Genomic DNA, 18,674 nt, shown 5'->3' on the forward strand with positions numbered 1-18,674 from the left:
CACCAAATGGCAACTCTCTTCATATAAGAGATTTTCAAACACCATGGATTATCAACATCCATCATGTCAGATAGAGATCCTAGAATGACCAGTAATTTTTGGAAGGTCTCTTTGAAAATATAAGAACAAGATTGAATTTCTCTTTGGCCTATCACCCACCATCGGATGGCCAAAGTGAGATAGCCAATCTTACAATACTCGATCTACTAAACACTTATGTTACAGAAATAGATCAACGCTCACGATGGGAAAAGTACTTACTTCTTGTAGAGTATGCCTACAATAATAATGTACATACTTCTACAGGAAAAGCACTTTTTGAAATAATTGAGAGAAGACCTAAAAGTCCCTTGCTACTTAAAGTACATGGGAAGATCTTCGCTGCCAATGAGTATAGCCGTGATCTACAATAATCTTTTCAAGAGATTACGGAGGCTATATCCATCTCTCGAAAAAGGCAAAAAAGCTGATGCTGAGGGCAAAAATCCTACGCGCCATCAATAGTATTTTGCTAAGCTAGCAAAAAGATACTATGGTCCTTTTCAAATCTTGAAGCCCATCAATGAGATGGATTACCAACTCAAGTTGCACAGCCATTGGCTCATACACAATGCTTTTTATGTGAGCCTACTTAAGCCCTAGAAGGAGAGCCACCAAGTGAACCAATTATTGAAGACCCTCTCAAAGTTGAAGAGCAAGAAGAGATGCTACAACCCGAAGCTATCCTTCGGCATAAAGATAAAATACTACGACATGGTAAGACTATCCGACGGTATCTTATTAAGTTAAAAATTATCCTTTTGAAGATGCTAGATGGATGCAAGGAATACAACTTAAGGATAGTATGAACGTTGTCAATGCTTACAATGCTACATTAGAGTAAGCAAATGTACAAATTTCTTTTAAATGACCAATGTTTTTGTCTTATAATACTATTTCTATTTTCATTGTACACAAATTTAAATAGTATGCATGCTTAGAATCATGTTTGTGATGACGACGTCTCTTAAACACTAAGTAGAATTTGTCACTCTACTTGGGAGAATGAAATGGACTAAAGAGCAGACATGCTTGCGGCAACTATGTCTCCCAAGCACCAAATGAATTAGTCATCCATTTTGGAAAGATGTCGCAGGGTAAAAATCCTCTACCCGCTAAGCAAGATTGACTAATGACTAAGGCTTTATCTCTTCTACCTCATAGTCGAGGAAGACTATGATTTCAAAAGGGAGGTAATGTCATAAAATCTAATATTTAACGAATCCAAATGATTTTCTCATATTAATTTCATAATTTAATGTGGGAGAATAAACGAGAGAAAGGGTTAGGATATAGTGCTTATAGATCTATCTCAACACGGGGCCAATGGTAAAGGGGTCCAAATGAGAGATGGTATGTCAAAGAGCATGATGCTATGTGAGATGAGTCATCGTCATCAACTTCCACTTGAGCTAATGTAATATGGGTTGGGAATTTCACCTGGGTTGTTATGATTTGATATTTGCAATCTTGAATAAGTTTATCAATTTGACTTTATCGCATTGTAGTGTTTAGGTATAATCAAACTCAATTATTTTTTAGAATTAGATGATCAATAGTTTCTTTGGTTAATACAATAGTCAAACTTGGACCTACCGTGTGAACTTTCCCCAAGATAGATCTCTTTTCGTCAACTCTGGGGGATGGAAATTTGATCAGGCTTGCTTCCACCGGGCTCGTGTGAACAAGAGGGCGACGAAAATTTCCTTTTTGGGATTGGGAACCCCCTTTCCAAGTTCCAAACCTCCTTTTCATTGTGTGAACCGAGCCTTACTAACGCTTCAGCCTATAGAGCCGTTTCGTATGTGAGGGGAGAGAGAAGGGCGAGGCAGGGAGACGTTAAAAGATGAAAAGGTCCAGATTCTACCTGGGTACACCAATTTTTATCACAGCGCGCCTTCGCTTCTCATTTATCTCCGAAAAGGTCAAGGGGGCGGGTTTTCCAAGCGGCGCTGCCCGACACGCACTCACACTCGCTTCAGGAGCCGCCCACGCACTCTTCTTCTTCTCTACGCACACTCCTCTTCTGTGCATGCACCACACACACAAGCACACACACACACACACACACACCCACGCACACACTGCCTAAACTAGCTGTGCAGCACTCTCAAAACACACACACACACACACAGACACCCACACCCACGCACACTGCCTAAACTATAAGCTGTGCAGCACTCATTTTCTCGCACAATAATCCTCTCTCTCTCTCTCTCTCTCTCACTCACACACACACACACACACACACACACACACACCCTCCCACTCCCTCAGCAGCTTTGCACGGTGCAGTGCGATGGCGTGGCCTTCACAGGCCTTGGGCGCTTTTCTCGCGTTGTCTCTCTGGATTACCCTCAGCTCAGCTGGTACTCATCTATCTTCTCCTCTGCGTGGCCTACTCTGAGAGAGAGAGAGAGAGAGAGAGAGAGAGAGAGAGAGAGAGAGAGAGAGAGTGGATGCGGCGGGCGTGTGTGTGTGTGTGGATGAGATTTACACAAAAAATAAGCGCGCGCATGTGTGTGTGTGTGTGTGTGTGTGTGTGTGAATGAGTGCATCATGGCTGCGGAGAGAGAGAGAGAGAGAGAGAGAGAGAGAGAGAGAGAGAGAGAGAGAGAATGGATACGGCGCGTGTGTGTGTGGATGAGATTTACACAAAAAATAAGCGTGTGTGTGTGTGTGTGTGTGTGAATGCATCATGGCTGCGGTGAGAGAATGTGTGTGTATAAGTTTCTGCTCTTCAAATGTGTCTGTATTTAATATCTAATTGCTTCCATCAGACTTCTGAGACTTCCTTAATGCTTTGAATCAGGGGAGGTCCCATTGGGAGTGAATTATGGCACAGTAGCTGATGATCTCCCCCCGCCGTCTCAAGTAGTGAGCTTAATCCAATCCACCATCATCACAAGAATCAAGCTTTTCAGTCTGGATGCCGCCATCCTCACTGCCTTTGCAAACTCAGGAATTGAGGTAATGGTCGGTGTCGGGAATGACCAGATTAAGCCGCTTGCAAATGCCGCATATGCAAAGCAATGGGTGAAAGACAACGTTGCCCCCTTCATGCCCGCGACAAAGATCACATACCTTTCTGTGGGCAATGAGGTAATTTCATCATCAGACGGGGAGATGATCTATGACCTTCAATTTGCTATGCAAAATCTACATGACGCATGCCAGGCAGCAGGGTTTTCTAGCATCAAGATCACCAGCGCGCACTCAATGGGCCTCCTTCAAAGCTCCGTCCCGCCATCGAATGGGACGTTTGGTGCGGGCGCCGCGACCATCCTTGGCCCAATCCTCTCCTTTCTCGCTCGCACTGGCTCACCTTACATCGCAAATGCATACCCGTTCTTTGGCTATCTTGGAAAGCCCAACTCCACAAACTTGCAATACGCCCTTTTCAACTCTTCTATCCCTCACTATGACAATGTCACCAAGCTTAAATACTACAACATGTTCGATGCGCAGGTAGATGCGGTCTATGCAGCCATGGCCCGCCTTGGCTTTAAGAACATAACGGTTGCAGTTGGAGAGTCAGGTTGGCCATCTGCAGGGGACCAATATGAGCCTGGTGTGAGTCTTGAGAATGCAAAAACATTCAACTCTAATCTGGTGAAGCATCTGACGTCCGGTAAGGGCACGCCGCTTCGCCCAAAAGCACCAGTAGAGACATATATATTTGCATTGTTTAATGAGAATCTGAAGCCGGGGGCGGGCTCGGAGCGCAATTATGGTCTGTTCAAACCTGACATGACGCCGGTGTATGATTGTGGGATCATGAAAAAGGCGACACAGGTATGTAGACATGTGAAAAAGCTGTAGTAGCTATGTGCAGGTCGGGTGTGGTTTACTCGATGTGTGCGATGTATTTTGATGAGGTTATGCCTGATCGATATGGTGAGTGTCTCTACATTGAAGCAGCAAGATCCACTTATCCTCTTGTTTGTGCATAGGGAGATTCATCTGTGGCTGCTGCAAGCATGGTGAAGAAAGAATGGTGTGTGGCAAAAGCGAGCGCAAAAGCGGCGGACGTGCAAGCGGCAACGAAGTGGGCTTGTTCACAACCAGGCACAGATTGTAAAGCCATTGAAGCTGGGCAAGCTTGCTACATGCCCAACACCTTGGTGTCTCGTGCGTCATATGCGATGAATGCCTACTTCCAGAGTCAAGGCAGACACTCTTGGAACTGCAATTTTGGAGACACTGCCACTGTTGTTAACAAGGACCCAAGTAAAGCTTTCTACTCTGCTCTAGCATGGATTTTTCAAGGCTTTTGGAATTCTTGGCAAAGAGATGAATATGGAATGAAACATGTGCGTATAGTTCACGGTGTGTCCTCATCTATGAGTGACATGGGCTACGAGTCCTCAACACTAAGTAACACCTAGCATTTAAAGGGGGGGGGGGGGGGGGGGGGGGGGGGGGGGGGGGGGGGGGGGGGGGGGGGGGGGGGGGGGGGGGTGCAGTGTCAAATCAAAACTAAACCCGGACATGAATTAAACCCCAAAAACCCGGGCAGTGCATGTTGAATCACAATATAGTCTCATAAAAACGGTTGGGGATACACGATGTGCACACGGGTGAGGTTGAATCACAGAAGGGGAGGGGGAGATTCGAATCTGGGTCCTGGGGTCCACTTATGCTTGTTTGAGTTTACTCTTTGGATGTCTGAATTCACTTTTTCTAGATAGGAGGCGAAGTGTGTCTCCGCTTTTGTGCTCGGACTTCTCCTCCATGGATCCCATCCAGGGGGGGGGGGGGGGTTCATCTAAGACCCTGTGCTCTTTAGTGCTTGCTGAAGGTGGTTCTCAGAGATCAGGAAGAGAGAGACTAGAAAGAGAACTCTTTTACTAGTGTTAAGGCAACTGTATCTTGTGTGTGTGTGTGTGTGTGTGTGTGAGAGAGAGAGAGAGAGAGAGCTTTGCAACATGTTGCTGACTTTCTTGCTGCCCATTCACTTCACTTTTCACAGGTTATGGTACCTGCAAATACACATACAAGGTGTAGTGCTTACCTTTGGGCCCTGGCTTTGAAAAAGGGAAGGTAAAAAATGGCATTGAAGTAAAAATACCAAATGTTGAGGGCAAAGTTTTTGATTTTGTACAATTTGGTGAGAGAAGGAAGGCTTTTCGAGAAGGCGTTCCTACCATACGGCATTTTGGTTTACTTGTCCTAGTTGTGTTTTTGGTTGTCCTTTTTTTGTTTTTTTTTTTGAGCCCCCCCCTCCCCCCCCCCAAAAAAAACCCCACCCAGCGGGGCCATTTATTTTGAAGCCTGTTCAAAATAAATGGCCTGCTCAAATTTGAGCAAGAAGGCCCTCAAGCCGGTCCAAATTATGAAATTTTTAGTTAGAATATCGATTTTTAGTGTGATTATCCCTCTTAAATTTAGAGTTAGCCTTCTCTTATGCATGTGAAAAGGTTCCAAAGCCGGGTCCACAAAAAATGTTTACTGGCCAGTGACACGGGGTGTCACTAATGCGATCGACAATGGAGGCGAATTTTCGGTGGGGCGGGGGGCCTAAGCCGTCGGATCAACGTAGCCGGGGCTGGGGGGCAAGAGTATAATGCATTGGACTCGCATTGCTTGCAGCATGTCGCGATAGGTCGGTTGGATAGTGTGCGTGAGTCCGATGTGGGGTGGAGAGCTTAAGGCACATCGCGAGCAGCAGGGAGGAAATTCGAGGCCACACTCCTCTTGCATGGCAGAGATGGGATCAATGGTGGATTCTATCTCTGTCGTTGATCCCATGAATCTCATCTGAGTTGCTTATAGACGAGCGCCCCCCCCCCCCCCCCCCCCCCCCCCCCCCTCAACAAAAAAAAAAAAGAAAAGAAAGATAAAAACTACATATTGAAAATCTAAGAGGTAGACTCACTAAATTTATCGTCCCTATAGTCTTCATTGATTATCTAAACTCACTAAATTTATCGTCCCTATAGTCTTCACTGATTATCTAAACATGAGGAAAGATGTCTCGTGTAGAAGTTGAGTGTGAAAAAGTTGAATTTTGATTTGGTCTTTATACAAAGGAATGCGCTTGTGGTACAAACTAGGGTTAGAAAAATACATTTTCCGCAACCGGTGAAAAGAAGGGCTTGTATTTGTGGTACAAATTAGGGCTAGAAAAATAATTTTCCCTAACTGTTGAGAATATCTCAGTTTTTTTTGTCAATTTTGAAACTTTTGTTGGTAATTACACTAAAACTTGTGTAAATTTCCCGGTTTTCTTAAAGGCAAACTCAAAATTTAATCGGGAGTTTACAATTTCAGCCCGGTTAAAATAGTTTGGACCTTGGTTTTTCTCTAACATTGGTATAGTTGTTGGTACTGCTAAATAAATACCACAAATGCTCAGTAAGAGTCGACTCAAAAGAGAAATCTGTGACAATAGGTCAAATTCTATTAATGTAGTACATGTATATAACACTAGCATCAACATTACAAAGGTACTTCAGGTTGGACCCTAGTTTGGTGTGATTGTTTTTTCTAAGCTTCCATTTTAAACCAATAGTGTACGGCTGGCGGCCTTTCCCCCCCGCCCCCCCCCCCCCCCCCCCTCTCTCTCTTTATCGCATGCAAAGGGGTTTGTTTTTGTTTTGGACTTTAGCCTTCAGATCGCAGATTGCGACACATGTAAAGGGCTCCCTCTTTCGTCATATTATGTTAGTAGATTGTTTATCATGTTCTATTGTTCTTTGTAGTTTTCTTAAAAACATCAAAATCAAGAATCAAACACGGAACCATAAATTGATCGTGAATAACTTTGAACCCCAAGATACCCAACCCTCAAAAAGTGTACTTGCCATGGCAACTATTAAGTGTTTACTTATGTTGTTTTCACTCTCTAAACCAAGACTTGGTGATAGTGTTCGGGAAAAAATCATTGTTTTCAAACATACAAAATTCCCTTCCTTGAATTTGCCAAGAGGAAATTTTAGAAAATTAGGTCACATGTTTGAGTTTTTGCACCATTTTTTCTCTATTTCAAGGCGGATTTTCTCCCTTTCCCCTTGCTCTCAACCGGCATTTTTGAAATTGAAATAAGCGCGGCTTCAGTTGAGACATTTTTCCGAACATGAGGGTACATTTGAAATTTTATTATTTTATTGGAGGTGCACTACAATCTTCCTTTGTGTTTACGTTGTTGAAGGTCTCTTCATTTTAGAGCTTTTTGACACCACGACTTCGCTGACTTTTCAATTTGTTGTGCAAGGATGCCAAAGTGGACCGTCACGTTGGTTTAAAAAGTAACGCAAGTTGGTATTTATGTTCCAAAAGAAGCTAAAAGATTTGATCCCTAAACCATTCACTTTTCTAACATTTGCACTTCTAATGGAACAAGGTGTGCATAATGATTGGCCACACACTACTTATTGATTCTCTCCTTAGTGGCTCATCTACTCTATACATGTAAAGGTCAACCCTAACCACTAAGAATCACTGTAAATAGCACATGCCTGAGGTGGGCATGCATGGTTGTGTTAAAAGATGCCTTCTTTTTAAAGTTGGCCGCTTGTTGCCAAGCAAATATCACAAGAAGATTTAGAAATTTTCTCATGTGGGAAAACCGAGTCTTCCTCGGTGTTTTTCATACAATGCATAACATCATGAGCTTCTCCTCAAGAGGCACCGCATACCTAGCTAGGTACGATTGGGCCATCGGGCCGGCAGTCCCCTGCCCCCAATCGTACCTAGCTAAATATGCGGAGCCTCCCTCACAGAAGCTCATGATGTTGAGGTAAGTCACAATGTGGGAAATATTGTGAGAATTTGTCCAAAACTTCTTGTGTATTTGCCCATGATCAACTTTGATAATTTTCACGTACAAATCTACTCAATACGACTCTGTCTTTACATTTAATCACCAAAAAAATTCACTTATGCTAGAGAAGAATTGAGGTGTAAATGAAACAGAGCACAGAGCATGCCAAATCGACCACAGCACCATCCATGATCCCGTCACAAGCAAGCAATGCATGAAGCCAATAGACTTGAGTGCTGAATTGGTTTCATAGCACTCATTTTTAGCACCACCATTCATGTTGTAAAATTGAAAGGCACTCCATGGATTGTGAATTCTCTTGGAATTGAATCACATGTTTGAAGTTCTGGATTTGATAGGTGTAGGTTCGCCTTCGAGTTGCAATTATGTTCTCATATTGAAGAGGTAGCTCCGTGGGCTGTTTTTTACAAAGGCTTGGTAACATCTTGAACTCACTATTCTCTCTCTAAAGATTCCCTCTCTTGTTTCATTTCTATGAGGCCCAAGGTCGGGTCCATCTTACCACTTGGCGTGATGCACATGATGATGACTATGTAAATAATGATAGTGAAGAATGCGTTAAGGTTTATGCAGCTAGGTGGGAGGTTCAATGAAATAAACCAAAACATGCTGATCAATGGTAGGCCAATTATCAGGACACACGTGATAAAGGGGGTCCATGAATAGCACGGGCCAAGCGCCAATATATGGCACAAATGGGTGGTTATGAGCATGTGCCAGTCCCTAGTCTCTTCTGCTAGTATAATAGCTTAGGGGAGAAGGGCAGTCATGGAGGAGGGGGAGAAAAATGGAAGGTCGTAGAGGTGAGCATTTGCTTGGTAATATCTTGAACTTGCTATTCTCTCTCTAAAGCTTCCCTCTCTTGTTTCATCTCTATGAGGCCCAAGGTCAGGTCTATCTTACCACTTGGCGTGATACACATGATGATGACTATGTACATTACAATAGTGAAGAATGCGCTCCCGTTTATGCGGCTAGGTGGGAGGTTCAATGAAATAAACCAAAACATGTTGATCAATGGTAGGCCAATTATCAAGACACACATGCGGTAAAGGGGGTCCATGAATAGCACGGGCCAAGCGCCCATATATGGCACAATTGGGTGGGTATGAGCATGTGCCAGTCTCCAGTCTCTTACACTAGTATCATAGCTTAGGGGAGAAGGGAAGTCATGGAGGAGGGGGAGAAACATGGAAGGTCGTGGAGGTGAGCATTTGCATGATGCATTCTCTCTCTCTCTCTCTCTCTCTCTCTCTCTCTCTCTCTCTCTCTCTCTCTCTCTCTCCCCGCCCCCCAAGTTTTCATGGCGACACAAACGGGGGAATCGACTCTATGTTGGGATGGGCCTCCATGGCATTCCTGCATGACATTAAGCTGAAGTAACACCAAAATGGGTCGCCTTGACATGAACAACAAATTTCGCTTCTGCATGCATAGCCAAAATATATTGCAACGATTGACGTGAGTAAATTCTTTGCTTTCTGTGCTATTGTCTAAGAACTCCATGGCTTCTAAAATTGGCTTCTTGCTATATGAGCCAAAACCTTGAGAAAAAAAGAAAAGGGGCACTCTATTTTGGGCACCCTCTCTTACCAAGGGCTTTTCCCCATAGTCTTCAAGGGTTATGGCTTGGCATGGCCGTACTTGCAACAAGGAGAGCAAATCATCATCGAAAAGAATTTAGCATTGGAGCCATGGACCCCTACACAGACTAGGCGAAGCAAGAAAGAAAATTGACATGCAAATCTTGAAGAAAAGCCATGGATTGGGAGCCCTTCAAGGCCCAATAGTTTGCAAGGAGTTGTATCATCAAGGGCACGACCCTTGGATATAGGCACACCTAGACAAGGTTTCGACATGTCCTCAAGCACGACTAAAGCAAGGTGCAAAACCAACCAAGGCTAACAAACTTGAATAAGGTATATCTAAGGGCACGACCCTTGGATATAGGCACACCTAGACAAGGTTTCGACATGTCCTCAAGCACGACTAAAGCAAGGTGCAAAACCAACCAAGGCTAACAAACTTGAATAAGGTATATCTTACATGGAGTTGGGATGCAGATTTATTTCCTATGTCTTCCAAAACTTTGTTGCAAGAGCAAGGTTTTGGTGATGGACTAAAATCTTTTTTGAAGATTGTGTAAAACACAAAATGGTGGGATTCTTTTCACCTGCATGCAAGGTATCTGTTGAGGATTCTTCGGTATTGGTGCATCTGATAAGATTCTAGGTACTCATTTTCAAGCTCCATTTTCAATTCAATTTGGTGATTTAAATGGAAACTTATGCAATGATTACTGTGCAAGGGCTATATATGAGCTTATCCAGCTTGGTTTGATTATTGTTACAACAACAAGGTTGTTATTAGATTCATCAATCTTCATTCATCTGCGTGGGATATCCAAGCATGCATGATCATTAATTTTAAGAATGATCGTTACTTTAAAAATTGTGCATACATATGAATCACAAGTATGCGGTATGGTTGAACCTTAAAGAATTTGTTTTGAACATGCAATGATGCATGATTATTTTGAAGTTTCGAACATTTATGGCAAGCATGGCTTGCGTTGAGTTACAGCAAGGCTATTTCTAAATTGTTGTTCTCTACATACATGAATACACAATTATTTTGATAGGTTTCATATGTTCGATATGTTTTTCTAACCTATTTCAAGCACGGCTTGAATTTGTAACAGCAGGATTGTGAATTTCTTATGCATCATATTCTCTAGATGGAGGAAGAGCCGGACATAGTGTTCAGCTTTGAGGGTGATCTCACGTCCTACTTGAAAAGTATATATGATACAGTAAAGGACACAGATTATCTTCTAGAGATTAGGGACATGGTGAGCCGATTGCGTTGAGTTATAGCAAGGCTCTTTCTAAATTTTTATTCTTTGCATACATGAATACACAATTATTTTGATAGGTTTCATATGGTCCATATGTTTTTCTAACCAATTTCAAGCACAACATGAGTTTGTAACATCAGGATTGACAGTTCCTTATGAAGCATATTCTCCAGATGGAGGAAGAGCCAAACGTGGTGTTCGACTTTGAGGGTGATCTCATGCCCTACCCAAAAAGTATATATTGTATAGTAAAGGATAGGAATCATCTTCTAGAGGTGGACATGCTAAGTCGAATTGAGTTTGACATTTCTAGCGATTAGCAGTTGGATATCTTCTTAAGCAAGAAGTAGATGGCTTAAAGTAGGTCGTCCACTCTCGGGACACGAGGGTGTAGGTTACCCAAGGGGTACTTCCTAGTGTTGAACCTATTGTGGAGGTAAACAATGTTCAGCTTTCACCACACGTAGTGGAGAAGTGTGAGCAAGAAAAATTTTTGGATTTTTAAAATGGAGTTTCAAAGGGAAAAGTGCCAAAAATTCTGATGCAATTGCTTGGGACTACACTAGTAAAATAATTTTACATAGGACATGTATAATGGTGGTCAAGCATGGTCAAATCAAAGAAACTTAATTAACAAAAAAAGTGCCATGATTAAGTCAATCGCTACAGTCACAACCACACACAAGGTAGGTGGGTCAAAATGTGACTTGTGTATTTGCTACATCTCTATTGTAGAGAATCATATATGTTTTTACAAGCCATCACTGAGAAGCACGATTTCTATTCCATGCCAAGGTACTACCCGTTAACTTGGGATCAAGGACCATGGTAGACAAGATTAGGACGTTGGAAAAGAGGATATAAGCTCACATTTTACAAATGGAAACTATCGAATTGTGATGTATCCGTGCTAGTACCGATTGTGCAAGAAATTTATGGTACCGACTCAAACTATTGAGGCCATCATTGTATCCAAGGGCTTATCAATTTATTTTTCAGTTTGGCATGCATGGTGTGCCAGTTTGGTGAAACTCATTCCATCCCATCATCGTTTATGCTTTTGCTATAACATCAACTACTCTGTCAAGGATGAGATCAGATCTTGTTTGTTTTCACTGATTCTTCTTGACGTTTCTCCTGTTGAAGTTGTTGCATGAGTTACCCATAGCTATAACCTTCTACTCAATAATAGTTGAGGTTGTTATGTTTGCTTGTGTTCATTGCATATGACTACGATGGCGGTGTGAGCGGGATGGAAACACACACAACGCCTCTATAATCACCCGACACACACTCTTGGGGATGACACACACACACACACACACACACACACACACACACACACACATGGGGCACCACTCGGCTTACACAACCCACTTGGCTGAGACAGGGAACACACCGATGGAGTGAGAGGAGAGAGACTATTCATTTGCCCACTCAACACAGAGACACACACATACACACCAAAAAACTCTGTTATAGAATTGATATTTTATTATCTATTGCAGCTGACAGGTGGCAAAAGCATCAGCAGATAATGGATTATGCAGAAGGATGTTACATTTTATGTGTATTTGATTATTCAAGTGCTCTTTATGAGCTTTGGCCAATTATGTCCGACCGGCCAGTTTGTACTCATTTTGGGCATTCAAGAAATCTATAAATAAATACGTGCAAGAGGGAAATGCTCACTCTTGCATGGGGGGAGATTGCACCCAGTGTCTGTGTTCTTCTTCTCACCTCTCCTCTCTTCTTTGTTGCATGCCGACGTAGCACTCCCTTCTAGGAGGTGCGCCTGCGCGTGCTCTTTCTCTCTCTTTCGCTCTACGTCTCTCGCTGTTCGCGTATAGCTTCGATTACGAGTTCGTGGATGTTCCAGGTATACAGTTTTGTTGATTTATGGCTTGCTATGTGCTATTTCGAGTATTTTGCAAGTCTTTCTGCGCTCTCGTTCGTAGCAGTGGTATCAGAGCACAAAGGTACGCTCTTGATAATAATTAGGAAAAGATATCAAAAAAAAAAAAGGCATCTGAGCAAGGATTTATATGATTATGCACCAAAGGTAAGTGTTACGATCTTCTTTCTTTTCTACGATTTATCTAAACTTTTATCTTTTTATTTTTTTAATTCCTTGATGTTACTCGTTTCTGAAAAATCCTTGTATATCTTAACATTAATCCTTCATTAATTTGTAATTAGTGCGAGCGATCACATAAGATATAAAAAGATCTTGACCTTTTATGCAGTAGGATCCATATGCCATTGCATAGCATGATGAGTAGTTTGAGAATTTAATTTCCTATGATGGGAATAATCTCATGGTGAGCGGGAAGAGCAGATGAGCGCATGAGAGATGATCATGGTAAGGTAGGTAATAGGATTTTATGGTATGTAGATCTAGGGGAAGTAGAAGAAGAAGAATTTATCACAGCATTAAGAGACCTCATAGATCTATGCAACGAGTTTTACATTCAAGAACTCTTATTTCAAGCATGCCAATAACACAGATACAAAAGAAAAGTAACAAAAAAAAGAGAGGAAAAATAAAAATAAAAACTCGTGGGAACCACCCTATGCGACCTTCGCAGTTCACAGTTATAATGTTAAGGGTACATTAATGTCGTTTGCATCCAGTACAGACCCAACGATAATACGATAATGGCGGATGCACCCTCCGTCTTCTGTGCTTTGGTCTGTATTGACATTTGTAGACGACGTTAGTATGGCCAGGCAAGGTGTAGAGGCGCACTCATGGTGATAACCATCGGGCACGACCAACTGCAGCAACATAAGGCAACGACAATGTACATGACCACTCACGAGCAGAAGGGAGGAAGCTGGACTTAGAGGTGTGGGCCAAAGCAAACACTCTGCCCGCCAACAATATAAGAGCTGATGGTGTTATCTTCGACTTTGGCCAGCACACGCTAGCAATTGCTCGAACAGTTACAGTGACACCGAAAGGCATCTGGATTCTGCATGCATGCCACCAACCGCCAACGTTTACCTGCTGGTTCTTGCATGTCATAGTTCTCGCATGTGATAGTGATAGGAGGGCCGCCACCTAACCAGAGAAGAAAAGAGAAAGGGGAGGCGCCCGCCGACCTGCAGTCTCACCGCTGCCATCAAAAATTTTATTTTATTTTGTGACACACACACTCCCAGCGCCGCACGGCTTCTACCTGCCACAACTCCACAACTTCACCTTCCTTTTCCACCTCTCGTCAACATGCATCCCGCAGCTTCAAAAATCAGTGCCCACCATCGTTCTCTTTCCTCCTCTATCTCCTTTTTCAGTGCAACAAAAATTTTGCTCTCTCTCTCTCTCTCTCTCTCTCTCTGTGCAGTTTGATCACTTTCTAACAACCGTTTCTCTCAAACACCAGTGGTGCCGATCTTTTTGACACTCTTTGTCTCTCTTTCCTTCTTTCTCCCGCAGTTTTCGACCTTCTGAATTTACGCATGTTGTTAGAAGCCTCTCTGAGGAGATCCATGTAGTGTATTCAACTTGCTTTGGGTGCACCCTGAGTTAGGCAGTGGACACCAAAACACCTCATGGTTGATGCCCAACAACCATCATGGTTACCTCCTACTCAGTCTCTCGCACACATTAACCGGAGTTATCCAACCTTGTGCTCTCACTCAGTTGGCCGCAACCATCACAAGCAGTCCGCCATGCACCGGTTTTGTCTGATCACATGATGGCTCTGAGGTGGCCATTTTGGACGCCACAAAGACACAAGTGCATGCAATAGCATTCGAAAGCAGCAGAAGGCCAACCCTCTCATTTTCAACTCTTTTCCTTTCCAGAGCTCTCTCCATTGCGTGTCCACTCATCGCCAGTCCACCACTGTCTTGGCCCTGCTCGATCCTCGTGTAGTCAATACCTCTCTCCCCCAAGTGGACTGCTTACAGAGGTGGATGTTGCCGAAGCTCCTTCATGGCTACTGTAATACTCACTGCCAAGCCGCTCGCTGCAGCGCCGTCTGGGGCATCCACGCTGATGATGGCGATTATTAAGTCTATCCGGGCTTTAGCTTTAGTGTTGTTAAAATTTAGTATTTTATTGTCATTCATTTTATTTTTTTCCAAACATTGGATGAGATCCATCAGAACTGGCTGAGTTTGATCCCATGGTCTTCTGAACATGAGTAATATAACACTTCAATTTTACTATGTCTCTTCCCCTCCCATCACGACCCCTTACAACCACGGACATCGAGGAAGTTCTTGAAAAACCACAAGAAATACTTTCCCCGGAAGCCATACATCCACGGACATTAACGATGATGAAGATGATTTCATTCAACTTCAGTCTAACGCTTTTCAACTTTTAGTTTTAATTTTTTTTTTTTCGTTTTCGTTCCCAAGCATTGGTTTAAATCCACAAGAATTGTATCAATTTGCATCACAAGTAATTTTACCTTTTGAAGACATGTAATGTACTCTTTTATCTCACCTTGCTCTTCCTTTCTCCCTCTTCCTGCTCTCCCCGTATCACTACTGCAGAAATGGACATTGAAGACGCTCTTCAGTGACTGATGTACTACTTTCTGCGACGCCCATTGTCAAGCATTCTCAGGCATTGACCATGATGATGATCCTTTTAGTCTCATGTTTTTAAACTCTTAGTTTTTACATCTTTCTCTTTACTTCATTTTAAATTTTTACCCATATCTTGGATTACATCCACCCGGATTTTGTCTGTTTGATCTCATTATTCTAAATGTATAATCTCTACTCCAACACAGACAAACATCTCACTCTGTGAATGTCTCTCCTCGTGTTACCCCCACTCTAGCATAAACAACCTGAGGACTCTCATATCTTTAATCAGTGGTCTCAATCACTAAATAGACAATGCAAGTGCCCTCATATCTCATAGTATACGGGACGATGACATATGTGATGTCGCTTTCTCTTCGTCTCTACACCCTAGCCTCTACTCGTATCCCCCCCCCCCCCCCCCCCCCCCCCCCCCCCCCCCCCCTTAGAATTACATTGATGATATGCCCCATCGACGATTACAATGTGACTAGATGATAATGTATGCACAAAGTTGACTAGAATCATACTGCGGGATATTGCCGAATCATACAAATTTGTCATAGGTAACAACACAAATTTAAGTAGCGAGTATTTAGAATACAATGCTGGAAACACAAACAATCAAGATTCATGAAGTAAACTTAAGCTCTAAACTCTATATAACTGCCATATCCTCAGTGGATTCTATCACACTATTTGCAAAAATTTATTTATTTATTTATTTTTTCTTTCTTTTTTTCTAAATCTTTAGATATTTATAGCAAGACTTTCATGATTTTGCATACGTAGCACATTATTTAACCTTTGTGATTCCTAGCAATGCTATTCGCATTTTATTTTAAGTTGGTTAATATTAACACACGTTAGTTCATGCTCATACTACTACTGCCAGCTTGCTCGGTGACCCCTTTTCACAACTTCATCTAATTGTACCACGGCTATATTACATGCTCTTTTTGCGATTTCTTCTGTCAACCATGGTTGTCAAATGTCATGCATTCTTAATTAGGGACTTGAAATTTGTAGGACTTACCAAATTGTGACGATTTTATGGCTCAGTAGCACTGCTCAACCCCCATACCTTTATTCGGTTTATCGTCATTTACAGGAAATTAAAATTACTTGTCTTGCTTGACCTTAATCAAATGATTCTTATAATAATCTTTACTTGTTTTTGTTACATTTCTCTAACTCATTTAAGGATTCACAAAAACCGATGCAGACCACAATGCGAGGACGTCAGATAAGTCATCTTTTAATTTTAATTTGCAAATTCATTCTTACGGCTTCCATACTAATCTTCTCACCATATTTTATCGAGTTTTATAATACCCCTTATTTTGTTATCGATCCAATATCTATCCTCACCTAAGCCTTACTACCTCTTGCTTGATTATACTAACTTTGTCATACAAGATTGTGCCAAGCTCCTAGTTATGTTTACTGATACCATTCCAAGAGACAACACAACTCTCTCGACATGCATAATCAAGTAACCACTCTGGATTCTGCTGGTATGTACCTCCAATACATCACTCCTCTTTTCTCTGCATTGTACTTAAGTTGAATACTCAAACACTGCCAAGATTATGCCCTCTAATTGAATTCAAAAGAATTTTTGTGAGATAATTTGTTGAGATACTTTGGCCGTAAGCTATGCAGCTACTCATGTGAGCTACATTACTCTGGGATAGTGCACAAAAATTTGTAAGTGCTTTGATATACTGCACTATGATGTCAACAACATAGTAAATATTTTTTTTCTTCCCTTTATGTCTTGCCTAGTCCATTGGTCACGCACACACAGATTCGCCGATCTAGGCAGTGTGTAGATACTCATCTTGGTGCAGATCCGCCGATTTAGGCAGGACAATAATAAACTTCAGAACTATGATTTTAAAAAATTATCAAATGCAGATCCGCCGATTTAGGCAGCATTAGTGCAGATTCGCCGATTTAGGCAGCACGTTTTATTGGTGTAGACTCGCCAGATGAGGCAACACCGATCACAAAATCATGCTGCAGTGGCTGGCCACCACTGTAACTGGTATGATTTTGTTACCCGGGTACATGATGAAATTGATTAGGATTTGGACTTATATTGTGCAATTAGAATTGGATTGGGATTTGGTATCTGGTCATTATTTAGCAGTGTTTATGTGATGAGACTTGACATTATGAGATTTATGATGAGCGTGACCAATGATATCCTGATTCATCAGGGTATGACATATACTGCTTATTCTAGTGGTATGGGACACTAGAATAGGTAGTATGTGGATGACGGCAGGCAAAAGCAATATTCTCTAATTTTATGAATTTTGTTACTATTTGATACAGATTTCTAATCATTGTTTTTGACAAGTATTGTTTGCAAATTTTTATCTTCGCAACTGAGGACAGTTGCTTTTCAACGGAGAGGTATGTTATAGAATTGATATTTTATTATCTATTGCAACTGACAGGTGGCAAAAGCAGATAATGGATTATGCAGAAGGATGTTACATTTTATGTGTATTTGATTATTCAAGTGCTCTTTATGAGCTTTGGCCAATTATGTCCGGCCGGCCAGTTTGTACTCATTTTGGGCATTCAAGAAATCTATAAATAAATACGTGCAAGAGGGAAATGCTCACTCTTGCAGGGGGGGAGATTGCACCTAGTGTCTGCGTTCTTCTTCTCACCTCTCCTCTCTTCTCTCTCGCATGCCGGCATAGCACTCCCTTCTAGGAGGTGCGCCTGCGTGTGCTCTTTCTCTCTCTTTCGCTCTACGTCTCTCGCTGTTCGCGTATAGCTTCGATTACGAGTTCGTGGATGTTCCAGGTATACAGTTTTGTTGATTTATGGCTTGCTATGTGCTATTTCGAGTATTTTGCAGGTCTTTCTGCCCTCCCGTTCGTAGCAAACTCAGCTCAAAAGAGGAAGATTTATGATGATTAGATACAATTGAGCTTGGACCAACACCAATGGGGCAAATAGCTCACACAATATGGATGAAATAAGCTAGATACAATCACAAATTGGAGTAGAGACTTCGCTGAAACAGGAGAAACTTACACAGCCAAAACAACAGATAAAAGTGAGGAATTTGGTAAAATGGACAGCGCCATTGCGCCTAGATCGGCCAAAACCCCCAGTCTACAATATCAAAGTGCTCAAATCCGACTCGGATGAGCAGTTTATGGCCAAAACAGGCTCCAAAAACAACAAAAACTCAGCTGCGACTGTTTTTCCTCCTCTCTTCACGTTTTTCCTGGTCTTTTCTTAGGTTTCAAGTGTCCACACTTCACTTTATCCCTTGGGCACCTTGGACTTTTGATTGACCTCAAACGGACCCCGAACATGCCAAAAACTGGCCATGCAGTGCATTTTTGTTACCTTTTTGCATCATCCGCACACCTGGCACTCAGCTTTTTCCAGTAATGCATCCCGCAATCACGTGAA

At 42.2% G+C, this 18,674-nt stretch overlaps 1 protein-coding gene across 6 annotated transcripts; it reads left to right on the plus strand.

Moving 5' to 3' along the window:
• The first annotated feature begins 1,967 nt into the window (after positions 1-1,967).
• Positions 1,968-12,400, plus strand: LOC147456211 (glucan endo-1,3-beta-glucosidase 7-like). Of its 6 annotated transcripts, XM_086514752.1 has the most exons (6): positions 1,968-2,408; positions 2,852-3,834; positions 3,993-4,087; positions 4,203-4,269; positions 5,012-5,082; positions 7,256-10,033. In XM_086514752.1, the coding sequence occupies exons 1-6, from the start codon at positions 2,339-2,341 to the stop codon at positions 7,284-7,286; spliced, it is 1,317 nt and encodes a 438-aa protein (XP_086370878.1). In that variant the 5' UTR covers positions 1,968-2,338; the 3' UTR covers positions 7,287-10,033. The 6 variants fall into 6 exon arrangements, with proteins under 6 accessions (XP_086370878.1, XP_086370873.1, XP_086370877.1 ...); XM_086514751.1 differs by lacking the exon at positions 7,256-10,033 and adding an exon at positions 12,191-12,400 and having other exon boundaries at positions 1,976-2,408; positions 3,993-4,269; XM_086514749.1 differs by having other exon boundaries at positions 1,976-2,408; positions 3,993-4,269.
• The last annotated feature ends 6,274 nt before the right edge of the window (positions 12,401-18,674 follow it).

Source organism: Adiantum capillus-veneris, chromosome 6, assembly GCF_014529385.1.
Source record: "Adiantum capillus-veneris isolate H3 chromosome 6, ASM1452938v2, whole genome shotgun sequence".
Taxonomy (NCBI): Eukaryota; Viridiplantae; Streptophyta; class Polypodiopsida; order Polypodiales; family Pteridaceae; genus Adiantum; species Adiantum capillus-veneris.